This window comes from Trichosurus vulpecula, chromosome 1 (genome assembly GCF_011100635.1).
Source record: "Trichosurus vulpecula isolate mTriVul1 chromosome 1, mTriVul1.pri, whole genome shotgun sequence".
NCBI lineage: Eukaryota > Metazoa > Chordata > Mammalia > Diprotodontia > Phalangeridae > Trichosurus > Trichosurus vulpecula.
Window position 1 is genome coordinate 404,419,109 of NC_050573.1, and position 16,795 is coordinate 404,435,903.

The 16,795-nt window shown below is 38.6% G+C and overlaps 1 protein-coding gene across 2 annotated transcripts in view; it reads right to left on the bottom strand.

Annotated features, from left to right (window-relative positions):
- Positions 1-16,795, bottom strand: part of FYB1 (FYN binding protein 1) — a 207,569-nt gene that overhangs the window by 31,839 nt on the left and 158,935 nt on the right. Inside the window, exons 9-12 of one of the 2 annotated variants that reach the window (XM_036765128.1) lie at positions 15,973-16,117; positions 4,598-4,620; positions 3,854-3,914; positions 1,124-1,261 (exon numbers count right to left, since the gene is read on the bottom strand). In XM_036765128.1, the coding sequence (XP_036621023.1) occupies positions 1,124-1,261; positions 3,854-3,914; positions 4,598-4,620; positions 15,973-16,117 (367 nt within the window). The remainder of the gene's footprint in view (positions 1-1,123; positions 1,262-3,853; positions 3,915-4,597; positions 4,621-15,972; positions 16,118-16,795) is intronic. The other variant, XM_036765132.1, reaches the window with a different exon arrangement.

The following is a 16,795-nucleotide window of genomic DNA, read 5'->3' on the forward strand; positions in this document are numbered from 1 at the left end:
ATCCTATATCTCTGGTTTAAGATTGCTTGGAACTTTATAAAGTGGAATTTCAAATCAACAGAAATAATACAAATATTTCTTTTACTGCATGTATTTCAGTTCTTTGGCATAATACAGGAAAAATGGTGACCAAGAGGGGAATGTCCATTTTACCCAGTGTGAGATCATGAATTTAAAAGTGATATGAAATCATTATGAAGTAGTTAAATGATAGAGTAATACCTCCTGTAATACAGTTTATTCTAAAGTGGTGTTGTATAGAGATGATTTCTTTTAATTTCTTCCTAGAAATTTTAAGTGTTCTGTTTGTCAAAGTGATAAACTATTGTTTCAGATAGAAATTTCAAATCCAATTTCCTGGTTACATGTAATGAATTGCCTTGGAAGAGTGACTAGGTTTTTGAAATGTATATGGTAAATCCATTTGAAACCTCTGAAGTAAAGGTTCTCCTTACAAGGGAACACTGTTTATCATTTTTAAATTCAGATGGAAGCCTTTTCCACTCATGGTTTTAAGGGAAATGGGGAAAAGCCCAGCTCTTTGTTTTTTTATTAGGATAAAGCCTTATAGCTTTTATCTAAAGTACAGCACTAAAGAAATAGATAATTTAAAGAGTAATAAAAACCGAAGTTCTATGTGTCTTTAAATATGATATTCTTTATTTTGGCATGTGGTTCATTGCTTAGTAGTCAATAAAAATGTCCTGTATTGAATTATTTATTTTGTACATAACTAGCAAGCTAATGTCTGAAAGAGAACATGTTCTCTCATGCTCAATCTAAAAGCAATCAGATCATTTCTTAAATAATGAAATAAAACTTTATGATGTGCCTTAGCTATGCATACAATGTTAAAATGAGCTGTTTTAATGTATACCCTTACTGTGTGTTGGGAAAGCAAAATGTATTTTGTAAAAAATACAGTCCCTTAGTTGAGTGAACTTACGAGTGAAAGAAAAAAATAGTAAGAATATGGTGATGATTAATTACAGAGAGCATGTTAAGAAACAGGTTTATCAAAACCAATTTGCTTATGTGGTTATTTAGTTATGAAAATATTAGTAGTCATTGGAGTAATATTAGTGACATTATTGTGCGTGGCACGTGATTGGCTGACTCTTACACTAGGTCTTCGTTACTGTCTGACTCAGTGTCTTTAGATTTCTTTCGTATACTTTTCTTTTTGTCATCTTTTCCCTTTAACATCTTCAAAATCCCCCAGGTCCACGAATTACTCCTCTCTTCGCCCTGTAGCGTGGAGCTTTGGAGCATGCATGCATTGATCAGAATGCAATCATTGAACTGTAAAGATGTTTGAGTTGACATTCAGATGCCTTCATCATTCATACTTTATTGATTATGGGTCAAATTCAGACAGCAAACAATCCATAATATCTTTGGACTTACATAATATTTGCTTTGATTATAAACATTCTAAAAGCCTTAGGAGGGGTATAATTTCCTTCAGACATTCATGTGACTCATGTACTTCTTAACATAACCAATGACTAGAATCATGGCACTTAGAGCAGGCAAGGACCTTAATGGTGGTTTAGTCTAACTCTCTCGTTTTACAGATAGAGAAACTGTCTCTCACAGAAGTGAAATGACTTGACCAAGAACATAAGTGGTAAGTAGCAGACTCAGAATTCAAAATTGGCTTTTCAGACTCTGAATACAAAGCTTTTTCCATTTTGTCATATTGTCTTGGGGACGAAAGAAAATAATTTCTAAAAAGAGGGACATATATACTTTTAGAGTAGCATTGTTTTTGATACATGGAACTAAAGAACTAAAACCAGTCAACATTATTTTAGCTCAAAATATGCGTCTGCTTTTACTGTAATTGTGGAATTAGTTGAAAAAATCCTAATTTAGGGCTTAATTATATCCAAGCCAAAAAAACTACACGTAGTCTAGTACCTTTATAAAAGAAAAAAAAGGAAACAAAAGAGAACTTCCAGGTCCTCTTAGTCCTTAAAATGGGGTTTCTTTGATGAATTTTGCTTGAGAGTTGCTCCTAGCTGTGATTGTCCATCCTGCCTATTCACTGAGTTTTCTTCTGGTTTTCAAAATACGAAGTCAGGTCAAGTTTTAAATATCTACGCATTGATTTGCTCTATCATATAAAGTCAATAGTTCATAGGTTGTAATTCACTTTACCTCCCTGGGCCTTAGTTTCCCCAAATGTAAACTGAGGGGTTTGGAACGGATGATTTCCAAGATCCCTTCTAGCTCTAAGTCTTTGACTTCTCAATTTAAATTATTTAAAAAGATTAAACCCAGGAAGAGTTAATTATTACATGTAATTTACATCACAAACACCACAAAGTTATTTAACTTAGTTTGCTACATTCTTCCCATTTTACAATGATCTTTATGATACGATTTAGACTTCTAGATGGTTCATGAAAAATAATAAATCAGTGATTAAGTTGTTTGGAAAAAAAAATGACTACCTTCTGTTTATCAAGTCCCTGATGTCTCTAGCTCAATTGTTCCCTATCTCTAAAACTGATTTCCCTCACTCCCTTCCCTTAGACCCTATCCTCAATTAATCTCTAGCCGCTGAAGTCTTGCTCTTTAAGACTCAGCTCTCTGAAGCCTTCTTTGACCCAGACATCATTTCCTTCCCACAGGTAAAAGTGATCTTATGGGGTTATGAGGTTCATGGAGCTAGGTAGAGCTGGCAGGCACCTCAGAAGCTATCAAGTTCAACCTCCTCATTTTTACAGATGAGGAAACTGAGGCACAAGGACATTAAATTACTTGTCCGAGGTCACACAGGGAGTAAGCACCAGAAGCAAGATTTGAATCCAGGTCTTCTAAATCCAGAACCAATGCTCTTTCCACCATACCACACTTTCTTCCTCAAACTCAGGGATATAAGTTATTTATATACATATCTCTCTCTACCTCCCCCTGTATACAGTGAGGACCTTAAGAACAGGGTCTTCCATGTTCTTTAGGAGTCAATAATTCTCCAAATGTGGCCCAAGGACTTCCTGGAAATCCCTGCATTCCCTTTCAGGGGCTCCTCAAGATAAAAATATTTGATAATAATATCAAGATATTTTGATTTCTAATGCAGTAAATATTGATATTTGTTCCATCATTTTTCAGTCTTGTCTGACTCTTAATGACCCCATTTGGGTTTTCTTGGTAGAGATACTAGAATGGTTTGCCCTTTCCTTCTCCAGCTATTTTTACAGATGAGGAAACTGAGGCAAATAGCGTTAAGTGACTTGCCCAGGGTCACACAGCTAGCAAGTATCTGAGGCCAGACTGAACTCAGGAAGATGAGTCTTCCCGACTCCAGGCCCAGTGCTCTATCCATTGCATCACTTAGCTGCCCTATCGATAGATATAACCCACATAAACAAAAGCTCTTTTGAAGAAGTCCTCAATAATTTTAGAAGTGCAAAAGGGTCCTGAGACCAAGAAGTTTGAGAATTATTACTTTAGATTATAATTACCTTTGTATTTCCAGTTGACTTGGTTTATTTTTGCACACATTTGGTACAAAATAAATTGTTACTGAATTAAATGCAAGCAATAATACTTATTGCTCTCCTTTATATCTCCTTTTTCACTTCTTCTGTGTTCTTTCTGAAGTCCCCCAAATAGAAAAGACAATTCTAGTTGAAGTCTAGTATAATTACAGTATCTGATTTACTCCTACTGATGAGTGTAAAAATGTCAGTTCTGCTCAGTTAATATATTTAAATAATTGTTCCTTGATCATGTAATGTCTACTCTTTTGTCTCATGTTAATGGAATAACAAGAATAATTATTTTTTAAAATGTTACCATTTTCAGTGAGAAAGACAAATGAAAAATCTCATGCTCTTACCCATTATCATCTTCTTCTTCAACACCATCATAAATTTCTTCATCCTGAGTGGGGAACATTCCTTGATTTGGATGGCAGAAAAAAAAGGTCTTGTTAATTAAAAAAAATCATTTATATTAAGAGTCATACTGGTAGAGCAGATAAGACTAGTTTCAAACCAAGGAATACCCAGTTCAAGTCCTGTTCCTGATAAGTTCTATGTCTGCACAAATCATTTAACCTCCCAGTGCTCTAGAAAACTCTCTGGGACTCTAAGTAGCAGAGAAGATACCAACTTGCATTGGTGGAGAGATTGTCTCACTTGGGAGCTCCCTATGCCAATGAAATCACAGGTCAGGACCCTGTCCTCATATTAAAACTTTTACCAAAGTTTTGATAAGAAATTAATTGTATGCAATGTTTATGTCCATGTCTTAAATTTTTATATATTTCACCATTTCATATTGCTTTTAACTCTCAAATAGGAAGTACAGGTAAATTTAACCATAACTTAACTAGTTTGGAAGCAATATTAGTTCATATTTACATCACACTTTTCATGTATCATATCAGTGTCATTTTACAACAGCCTTGTAAGGTAGATAATATATGTATTATTGCCCTCATTCTTCTGTTGAGACAACAGGCTCGGAGAAGTTAAATGATTTGTGGAAGATCCCTGATCTGGGAACTGAATACTAATAGTTTCTTTAAGTATAGATGTTATACCACAAAAGAAATGACCAATTAAAATATTCATCTTACCTCCACTTCCACTTTGACTATGACTGAAAAAAAGATAGATAATCTGAGTTAGTTGGTGAAATTTTTAGCTTCCAGTTAAAAGGATATAAAGCAATCTCATATGAAAAAAAAGAGATGGAAACATCACTTAGAGCTTTAGAAGGCATATTCTAGATGAATGAAAGTCAGTGTTGTTCTCATACCAAATAGGGAGAAATCAATCATTCTTCCTCATGTTGGCAAATCAATAGCAATCAAGCAAATAAAATATGAACCCCGATGGGTTTTAGCTCAAGATGTGGCATTCAATGCCATAGTATTCCATTTGTTTCTGGAGTGCGTAGGGTGTTTGGGGAGGGCTAGCACCTCCAGTTTGAGGGCTTGCTCAGACTTTTTCAGGGCTGCTCATCTACCTTTGGTGTCCATCTAATTCACCCGACTCTTACTTGTGGCTCCAAGAAGCTGTAGTAGGCATAACAGCGGCCACACCTCAGTAAACTGTCTCGGCACACGGACTAAAACAGATAGAGGGTAACCTACAGGCCTCAAACCCCTTGGTGAGTTAGAAGAATGTCTATCCCAAGCATGTGAAAATTTTCCCTGGCAGAATGGACGGATGAGAACAATTTATTCCAAAGCCCACGAAGGCGACTAAAGCAGGTGCTGGGGAGCGTTTGAGCTTGGTCAAGTGTTGAAGATGCCAGTCATCCACTGCACCCCTGGCCATTTTCAGTCATCTTGACTTTTGTCTTGCTACTGGACTTTGATGATTCAGGAAGAAAGAGTGAGGCTAATGACTTTGTGCAACTCTATATAATTTAAATCCAATTCACACACAAGTCAAAACATCACCTGTGAAGTTATCTGTCCCTTTTGAAAACAAAGAACAAAGAACAACAACGTTGTTTGCTTCAATTTTATCAGGCAATTGTTTTTAGTGTGGCTTGTTCTAGCAACAAAGCATTTAAAAATACCATGAGGGAATTATTTTTCCTAGCAGTCATATAGACTTTAAATCCTTGAATTCAAAATTGAATTTTCTGCTTAACGTGTCACAATAAAAGTTAATATTTTAAGTGATTCAAGAGCTGCAGAAGCCAAATTGAGAATCAGGGCAAATCAGCCTAATTTAATGTATTCAGCTAAGATGTTCTTAGAACAGGCCGCCTCTATTTAAAAGTTTTCCCAAGAATTCATAAAAACTAGTGGTAGAGAGGATCATAGAAGATAAAATGAACAATTTTGATAACGTAAAATTGAAAAGTTTTTGCACAAACAAAATTAATGGAGTTAAATTGATAGTTAACTGGGAAAAAAATCTTTGCAGCATTTTTCTGATGAAGTTCTCATTTCCAAGATGTGTGTGTATGTATTCATATTTATAAAAACAAGAGCCATTCCTCAGTTAATAAATGGTCAGAGTATATGAACAGGTAATTTTCAGAGGAAGAAACCCAACCTATATACATACATATATAAAAATGCTCCAAATCACTAATAATTAGAGAAATGTAAATTAAAACAACTATGAGCTTCTACCTCGCAACCATAAGATTGGGAAAAAATGACCAAAAAAAGGAAAATAGCAGTTGTTGGAGGGGCTTTGAGAAAACAGGCACACTAATACTGCTGGTGGAACTGTGAATTGCTATGGCCATTCTGGAAAGCAATTTATAACTATACCTCCAAAGTCACCAAACTGTGCATACCCTTTGACTCAGTGATATCACTAGGCCTATATTCCAAAGAAATTTAAAAAAGGTCCTTTATGTATAAAAATATTTCTAGCAGCTCTTCTCATCATGTCAAAGAATTCAAGACTAAGGGTGTACCCATCAACTGGGGAATGGCTGAATAAGTTGTGGTATATAAATATAATGGAGAATCATTATGCTGTAATAAATTATGAAAGAGATGAGAAAAAAAGTCAGAACTAGGAAGACATATCAACTGATGCAGAGTAAATTGAGCAGGACCGGGAGAACAGTTTTTATAGTAACAAAATAGTATAGACTTATGTAAAGTAATGAATTAGCCAATCATGAGCCCAAGTGATTAAACATGCTACTTATCTCTTGACAGGGAGGCGATGAACTCAAGGTATAGAAGGAGACATATTTTTAAACATGGCCAACATGGGGAGTTCTTTTGCTTGACTCTTCATATTTGGTACAAAGATTTTGTTTTTCCTTCTTTTAGTGAGCGATAGTTTGGGGTGGGGGGGGGAGCGGTAGGGAGAAGAGGGAGAGTTAGAAGCAGAGTTACCAAATGGAAAAAAGTAAGAAAAGAGGGTCACTAAAGCATTTTTTAAAGGTATAAAAGAGGACAGAAGTAAAGTCAGTGGGAAACAAATAGGATAGTTTGGAAAATAACATGTTTGTTACATATATAACCTTTCCTTGTGATCTACAACCACCCCAAATCCACCAGAAATGGATGTTTTGGAGCAAGAATGCTTGGGAGGGCTATGTGTGAAGGCTTCTGGAGAGTTCGTGGTTATGTTCATGATTTCTGTTCTGTTCCTGAAGAATTCTGGGAGAGAGACTAGGGAAGAAGGAGGGGGAAGCAGAGTAAGAGCATTAGACACATCTTTTTTTTTTTTTTGGAGGGGAGAAGGCAGGGCAATTGGGGTTAAGTGACTTGCCCCAGGTCACACAGCTAATAAGTGTGTCAAGTGTCTGAGGTCTGATTTGAACTCAGGTCCTCCTGACTCCAGGACTGTCACTCTACTCACTGTCCCACCTAGCCACCCCTCAACAGATGTCCTTCTTCCTGGGAACAGGTGGAGAGATGCTGATACCCAGGCTTGTTGTATTCTAGATCTCTGATTCAGAGAGACTGAGACCACTGATAGTTGCTGTGATCTGACTGACTGATGCTAGTGGGAAGGGAGGGGTGAGGACCATGAGGTGCTTTGGTGCATTAAGCAGCATTTTCTGCCCTCGAAGTCAGAACCATTGGGCTTCCTGTTATATTTCTAATGGACTGTGCTGGCCAGCCCTTCATGCTTCTTTTTCCACCCGTGCATCCTTTTTGTGCCATGATTTACCCCCGGCTGGATTTTTTATGACAAAGACAAATCAAAACCCCAAATCTCAGTGTTAATCTTAGTTTGGGTTGATATTATTTAGGTAAAAGAACTGGGAAAGATGAGTCTGGATATATGAGTGGTAGATGTGGCTCTTCTCCCACTCTGCTCCACAGGGGGCGTGAGAGGGAAGGCGACACCATGCCCTCTACCCCGAACTTGCGAAACCCAGGAGTTTTTCCTTGCAACAGTTTTCTAAGCCAGCCCGAAGTGTTAAGCAGGAGAAATAAAAGGAGGAAGGGGGAAAGGGGAGGAAAGGGAAGGGAGGGGGTAGAGGGGGTGAGAAAGAGAGAAGAAGGGAGGCAGAGGGAGGGGTGGAGGGAGGGAGGGACAGAGAGGGGGGGAGAGAGAGAGAGAGAGAGAGAGAGAGAGAGAGCGAGCCATAAATTTCCCCAGAATTACTGTTACTGATGAGCAACAAAAAAAGCAGGGAGGGGACTCATTGAGAAAGTTCCTCTATCTCTTCTCTCCATTATTTGCTGTATGTCTCTGAAAAGCTCCCCTCCTCCCCGTCCAACCCTCCATCTCAATCACCTCAATAGCAACCATGTTACATGTTTGCTACATGCTAATATCTTTACTACATGTACTTTGAGGGAGAAGCAAACAGTACACGGTACAGATTCAAAGCTTCATGTGCATTTATCTCTTTTTTCCCATTCTGCTTTATATATGCCTCATATTTGAAGTTTCTTAATTTTAAGGGAAAAAAGGGACAGTATTTTTTTAAAGCCAGGTAGCCCAGTGGATAGTGTACCAGGTGACTCATCTTCCTGAGTTGAAATCTGGCATCTGAAATTTACCAGCTGTGTGACCCTGGGCAAGTTACTTAACCCCGTTTGCCTCAGTTTCCTCAACTATAAAATGTGCTAGAGAAGGAAATGGCAAACTACTCCAATATCTTTGCCAAGAAAACCCCAAATGAGGTCATGAAGAGTTGGATAGGACTGAAATAACTGAACAAGAATGACAAATGACACTCCAGGCCAGTGACTTCTATACATTGTGTCAATGTGCCAAGGTCCTGTGATTTCATGTCGATAACTTTCATCTTGAGAGTCACCTGAGGTTCAGCGATCACACTGCTTGTGGATTTCTGAGGCTGGATTTGAACCCAATTTCCTCAATTCCAAATCTAGTTTGCCATCCACTAAGCTGCAGGTGCTTCCCTTTTACATGGTGAGCATACAATAAATATTATATCATTTGCATAAAATTTGACCAGAGACAGAGAGGCCAAATGATTTAATCAGTTCCCATGGACTTGTAATGCAATTGAGAATTGAAAGCAGAATTTTTGAGTACTGGTAAACTGTGAAGATCTTGGTTGCTGTGCTAGGAAGTCTTACTGTACAAGTGAATGATATATAATTTTATTGTTTTTCTCAGGTGAAATTAAACAACTACTTCTTCCTTTGCTGATTTCCTTTTTTTCTTCTTTTTTCGAGCAACTTAAAGAGTTCTCCATTGTTTGTTTTCCATCTAGGAGATGGAGAAGGCCAATTCTCCTACCTTATCTGGAACTCACAGTACACTTTGTCATGGTAGATTTGTTCACCTATTTCTGCAGTTCGCAAGTTTGAGAATTTAATATCTATTGAGTATGAAATAGTACAGGGATCAGTTAACCATGGCTAGCTAGCCAGTGACCCGTTGTTATCAGGTCCATAAGTGGCTGGATTTGACCCATGGGCCATAGTTTGCCAACCGCTGAAGTGGTTGACAGAGAAAATGGCCTCAGAGGCAGGAAGATGAGTTCTGGTCCAGCCTGCAACACATACTGCTTTGGTGACGCTTAGGCAAATCATTTAACCACTTTAGGCCAGTGATTTCAAACTCAGATTTAAAGGGGGGCATTAAACAGTACATAAGGATCTCTGCTAGCACATATTGACTTAGTTTTGAAACGTATTATCTACATTTTATTGTATTATATATTGTATTTATTGTATTATATTTATTGTATTTAAAATTTGTATTTTTTGTATTGTACATTGTACTGTATTGTATTGTAAGGATCTCTGCTAGCATATATTGACTTAGTTTTAAAATGTATTATCTACATTTTATTGTATTATTTATTATACATAAAAGTACAATATGTTAAATATTTCCCAATTACATTTTAATATAGTTGTGAGTTGCAGGGGTGCTTGACATCTCTGCTTTAGGTAATTTTGGTAAATTGCAGAGAAAGTGCTGACCTGAATTGGTGGAGGAAATGGCGAACCACTCTACTATCTTTTCCAAGAAAATCCCAAATGGGATCACCAAAAGTTGAACATGACTCAAGCTCAACAAGAACATTTTATTGTTAATAGTGATCTGGAGCTATGACAGGGCAATGTTCACTTAGCCATGCATACTTCTAAGAGCTCTCCAGGTCTACATTCCTATTTTTATTACATAGATCTGCCAGTAGCAAAACAAAACAAAGTAAAACCTGCCTTTTGTCTCTTTGTATTGAAGGATAGTGACTTACCCAATATTAAACAGTAATCAATGGCAAAGTCAATTAAATGGCACTTTGATCTTCAGACACTTTGTTTTGCTGAAGAAAATAATTTGTTTTTTCCTTTCAGAAATTCCTCAAGGCTTAAAAGGTACCCAGGTAAGCACGACCTAAGTTTAAATGATACCTTCAACTTAGAGCAATATCCTTTTCTAATAGATTTGTTATTTATTCATGCATTTTTGTAGCATAATCAACATTTGTTAAGTCCTTAGTTGGACATGGCTTTTTAAAAACCAAAAATTAGAAAATATGGGAAATTTTTAAAAAATCTATTTTTATACATAAAAATGTACTCACTAATCATATACTTGGCTATGAAACATTCATATTGGGAATTTTTTGAATTGTGGTATAAGGCAACTCATACCTTTTCTGAAATTATTAGAGATACTAAACTGCCAAACACCATAATATTGGGTCAGTGTGTTTCTTATTACCAAGGCCACTAGCAGATCTGAAAAAATTGCTACAAGTGTCAAATGTTCTGATACATATAGGATGATTCATGGACATAAGCTAGAGAAGGCATATGTCAGAAGACAATTCACTAGAGAAGATAAAACTGCGAGAGAATGGTTTGACAAATATAATGCAGGATAAAAGAGCTTGAGGAGTGAAACATATTCCTAGGGGGTGGGGGCCCACATGATAATTTTGTTTGTTTTGTTTTTCCCTATAGTAACCCATGAAGCTGAGAAATACAAAATAGTCCTTTGATCCACTTTAGCTTCCATAGTAAAGCAGGGAGAGTGATAAGAAGGGGACGCTAAGAATCACGAAGCTCCAAGATCATCTACACAGACTAAGTTAAATGTTGGTATCCATCTTGTGAGGTTTTAAGTTTTACCATATTAAGTTAAAGGTTCTGAGCTTTTAGCCAGTTTACATTAAAACTGTAACCAGAGTGCAACGACCGGGGTTTTTTTCTTAGAGCATAAAGGATTGTCCATTGAATGGGACATGCTTTGTGGTCATCTAGGTAGCCCATGGCTTTCATGTCTCAAAGTCTTTTACCACCTCCAATACCTCACCCAGCCTTTAGGTGACATCTCTGAGAGTACTGTTAATGTGGCATTCCTCTACTATAATCTCAACCTGGCTCTTTCTCTGCTTCCACCATCTCACCCAGGGGATTGTGGGTCAGGACCGTGCTGTAGAAGCTCAGGCTAGACCCACTGAGCAAAGGGCTATCCCACTTCTCCGTCTGACTCTGCCAACAAGTGCAGATTGGCCTCTTGTGTGAAATAAATTTGCCTTGAACACCAGAATTCCTAGTTTTGGTTCCAGTTTTATACTGTTAACCATTTTAGACTTTCAAATAAATAATAATCAAAATTAGAAAGGAAATAAAAGGTCTTTTCCAGACTCTTAGTTGTTAATACCCTCCCTCCAGAAATTATTTATTTTCTATTTGATATTCTCTATATATGCTGTATCGTTAGTAGATGGTAAGTTCCTTGAGGGCAGGAACAGGTTTTCATTCTTTTTGCGCATAGAGCAGGTATACATATATATATATATGTACATATATACACACATATATATGTACATATATACACATATATATGTACATATATACATATATACACATACACACACATATATACATACACAATTACAAATATATATACATATGTGTGTGTATATATATGTGTGTGTGTGTGTGTGTGTGTATACATATATATATATATATATGTATAATGTTCAGTGGTGTCCAACTCTTTGTGACCCCATTTAAGAGTTCTCTTGACAAAGATTCTGGAATGGTTTGCCATTTCCTATTCCAGATGGGGAACTTGAGGCAAACAGGGTTAAGTGACTTGCCCAGGGTCACGCAGCTAGGAGGCCAGATTTGAGTTTAGGAAGAGGAGTCTTCCTGACTCCAGGCCCAGCACTCTGTGCACTATGGCACCACCTAGCTGCCCCTAGCATATAATGGGAAATTAGTAAATGCTTGTTGAATTGAATCGAATGTGTTCCTTTTTCTTGTGGAAATATCCCAGGGGAAAAAAATACACCTTAGAGTGCTATATAAATGCTAGTTATTGTTATTATTATCATAATAAAGAAAAGGGGAACAGGGTGAAAGAGAGGAAGAAGGGAAAGGGAAAGGGGAAGAAGAATAGGGAGAAGGATAAGGAAAGGAGCAAGAAAAACTCACGGTGCAGTAGAGAGGGCAGTGGGTCAGCAGTCAGGAAGCACTGGGTTCAAGTCCTGCCTCTGACACCTACTAGCAGTGTGACTTAGCTTTAGCTGCTCTCAGTGACTTCTAGGCAGCTCTCTAAGACACAGATGAATTACTGATTCTTATTGGTAATGGGATTTCTACATGAATGAGATCTCAGACCTAGACCAAACCCTTTTGTATCTTACCCCTCCAAAAAAACACACGGAACAAACCTAAAAAACCAAAACCACAATAACATAATTTGTTCTACCTCCTTTATAGACTATTACAAGGAACGTACTTTGTAAATTGTGGAGAGCCATATAAAATGTATCATTCCTATTTTATTGTTTATATAACACTTTTCTCACAACTCCCCCAAAGTAATGTAGTTATCATTACTCCCTTTTTTTCAGATGAAAAAACTGAGGCTCATTGAAGCTGAATAACTTTCCTGAGGTCACATTGCCAATTGTCAGGTCCAAGAAAAGAAAAGTTGGGGAGGAGGATGTTGGATGAGAAGGGAAGAAGGAAGAGAAAGGCAAGAAGTGATATCAAGCAAAATGACCGGGGACCTCCTTTGTTCCCCTGCAAATAAATTGGCTTGTGCTCTGCCAAAGCTTCCAGCTTCATTGTGGGGAGGAGGTTGGGGAAAGAAGAGAGCAGGCTTAGTAGAGGCATGTAAGGTCTGTCAGCACCTCCCTGCTAGACAGCTCTGCAGCTCATGTTAGAGCTTCCTCTTTAACACCCCCCACTTCCTCTGGCAACTGGGGCACCCAATGTCCACAAATCGTGAAGCAGATGTTTAAAAATGGGCATCACAATCCTACAGGAGACTTGTTCTAGAGAAAATGTTAACTGAGGTATCCCAGGACCATGTTTCTGCCAGGTTCCCTTAGTTGCAATGGTTTTTTGTGTGTGTGTTTTTAATTGGTTACTGATGCTTCATACTTAAGAGCTTCATAGAATTGCCAAAATGTATGAAAAATGGGGAAGTGCACAAACACAAAGCATGCGGCCAAAGCTCCTCCTCTTAGGGATAGGGAAGTACTTTAAAGTACAAGGGTAGATGTGACAGCATTTCAGATAGCCATCATAACTTCTCCCTCCAGCAGCAGGAGAGACAGGGGCCAGCCCCACAAAAAGCAGGACCCACTGCTAATCTGGTCAGCCACATCATTGGTTAAATAGCAGAAATTCACCTCAGGGTGTCATTGACGCAAAGCATACAACAAAGAGCTGGCATTTAGAATGGACTGTTTAAAACATGTAGGTCTGAGTGACCCAAGAGGGAAAAAAATGTCAATCTTGTGAGTTTCCCTTTAAAATTCTGGAGGGATGACGAAGCTGAACTTTTATATCCAAAGGCCGAAGTGCCCCTGCGGGGCAGAGCTTTTTTTTTTTTTTCCCCTGTCCATCACTTATGAGGCACAACTATCCTTCTGATCATTCAGGTTTTTGAGTTTCAAGTCATCTCAGGCTCCTCACGCTGTTTTGCCTTACAGATCTCATCAGTTGCCAACGCTTGCTGATTCTTCTTTCACGAGATCTCCCATTGTGACTCTAGGTCTCCTCTCCCATTAAGCGATCAACAGCCTAATTCAGGCCCTCTCATCTGGGCTGTTGTATGAGGCAGCTAGGCGGCACAGTGGACAAAATGCCGGGCCTTGAGTTAGAAAGATCCAAGTTCAAATCTGACCTCAGACACTTACTAGGTTATATGACTTAATCCCTGCCTCAGTTTCCTTACCTGTAAAATGGGAAGCACCTACTTCCCAGGGTTGCTATGAGAATCAATTGAGATAATGTTTGTAAAGTACTTAGATTATTATTGGTAGTCTCCCTATAGCCCATCATTCCCCACTCTAAGCCATTTCCTCACCTCTGGCTGATGAGCCTGCTGTGACCTCCGCTTGACAAAGTCTTCAGGCTTAAATGCTTAGAGCCTCTCACCTGAGCCCATTGGGGAATCCCAACCTGTCCTTAGTGATGCCTCCTAATTTCTGAGTGGCTGCTGCCAGAGAAAATTTGTGATGACCTCTCCTTTCCCAATCTCACCTCACTTCCTGGAAGCCAAGGCTGGGGTAAGGCAGTCCAAGTGAATCAGTTTCCCAGGTGTTCTAGATTGTCTTCCTGAGGCTGAAATCACCTGTGACTTATCTTGCCTCCCACCTCTCTCTCCCCACTGCTGCCTTGGTAGGTTGGCGGAGGGAAGTCAAAAGGAGTGGGCATTGGTGTACATGTCTGCCATAGTAGTCTGAACTGACTAAAGGGGCAAGGAGTGTAAGTCAGGAAAAAAAAGAGAGAAAGATACGGTTTATGCCAAGATGATGAGTCTGTCTAACAGAGCTGCTGCAGCGATATTTCTAAAGCACAGGTGTGTTATCCTCCTGCAGAACTGACTCCAGTGCCTCCCTATTCTCTAGGATCACATACAAATTTCTGGTTTGGCGTATAAAATCCTTCCTAACCTGGCTGCAAGCTATCTTTCCAGGAATATGATACATTATTCATTTCCCTTCTCATGCTCTTTGGATGAGTCACGTTGGCCTTCTTGCTGTTCCTTATGTATGACTTCTCTTTCCCACCTCTGGACCTTTACCCAGGTTGTTCCCTATGCCAGGAATGCATTTTCCCCTCACTGCTCCCTTAGGGATCCCTGTATTCCTTCAAGGCTCAGCCAAGTACCATTTCCTACAGGAAGTCTTTGCTGATTTCCCCAGCCACTAGTACTCCTCTTCCCCAATCATCTTATCTTTTTTGTATGTGATTTGTACATACTCATATGCATACATGCTGTCTCCTCCTATAGAATGTAAACTCCTTGAAGTCAGGGACTGTGTTGTTCATGTCTTTGTAGCCCCTGCACAATGACCAGCACATAGAACACTTAACGTTTACTGATTGATGTGATAACAGCGATAATAATAAGTTATACTTAGGTAGTACTTTAAGACTTACAAAAGATTTTTCACACAACTCTTTGAGGCAAATAAGGCAAATATTATGAACCTCCCCCTCAGAGAGGTTAATTGACTCGTCTGTCATTATACAAATAATAAGTTTTTATGGATAATGAACGTAGGGTAGAAATTGACCTCAGAGGCCATCTAGTTCAATGCGTTCACAGAGGAGGAGACCAAAGCCTGTAACATGATTTGCCCAAAGACACACAAAGAGACAGGTTTTGAGGCCAAAATTCTGAGACAGGATTCAAACACAAGTCCTCTAATTCCAAGGGGCAGGCTCTTTCTTTCTACACAGCCATGGCACCTGCTTAGAACTTAGAACACTGCAATGGCATTCAGAACAAATCCCCAAATCCCATGACAAATATAATTAAAAGATCAACTTTGGTACATCCAACTTACTGATTTGGGCAAACGTTGTTTTATTTCAAATAAAAGTCAATATAAGTAGGTAACAGTATGACAAATAAATGTGGAATCCATTTTAATGAGATCCTAACCTTTTTTTCAAGTTCTCGTGATTTTTAATTTAATTGGAGGACAGCATAATGAGAGAAAGCAGGAGACACGAAGATGACATTTTCCCCAGGACTCAGTGTTCACAGGACAGACAAACAGAAGTAACTCAGTAGCTTCATCATTTGTTTATGGACTCACCTGCTAATGCTGCTGTGTTCAGCGACATCATCATACAGTTCTTGATCATCTTCCACGGGTCTTGGTGGAAGAGTGCTCATTGAATTTTTCTTTCTTTTCAAGGAATCATAGTCGATCTCCACTGCTGTTGTTTTAATATAGCCATCTATAGATGGGGGAGAAAACTTATGTTTGAGAAGCCACAATCTGGGAAGGGGAAATATCACACCAACTTCTCTGCTTTGTGATTCTCTTTTATATACATCCTTTGTGATGCTCTCTTTAAAACAATTCAAAGCCCTGCCTTGATGAAATTTAGTTAATGCCAGGATATAAGTAACGTGTCTAACAAAGTGCTAAAAGTGCTACGTTTCATCTAACATTGAAGTTTTTCTCATAAGAAGAAAATTAATATGGATTTAATGGAGGTTGTAAAAATATTCAGATCATAGGGGCTACTATTCTAACCCCTTTATTTTACATGCAAGAAACCAGGTTGAGGGAGGATAAGTGATTTGCTTAAGGTCACACAGGTATTAAGTGCCAGGCATGGGTCTTCTGGTCCTAGACCCAATGCTCTTCTCATTCTACCACGCTGTCTTCTGACCTAGCAAGGAGTTTAGGGGTGGGGAACCTGCGGCCTCGATGCCACATGTGGCCCTCTAGGTCCTCAAGTGCAGCCCTTTCACTGAATCCAAACTTCAGTTCTGTGGTTTGGATTCAGTGAAAAGGTCACACTTGAGGACCTAGAGGCCCACATGTGGCCTAATGGCCACAGGTTCTCCACTCCTTGTTTAGATCCTAAGGAGATTAGTGTCAAGTGAACAGTATGAGAGAAGAAGCA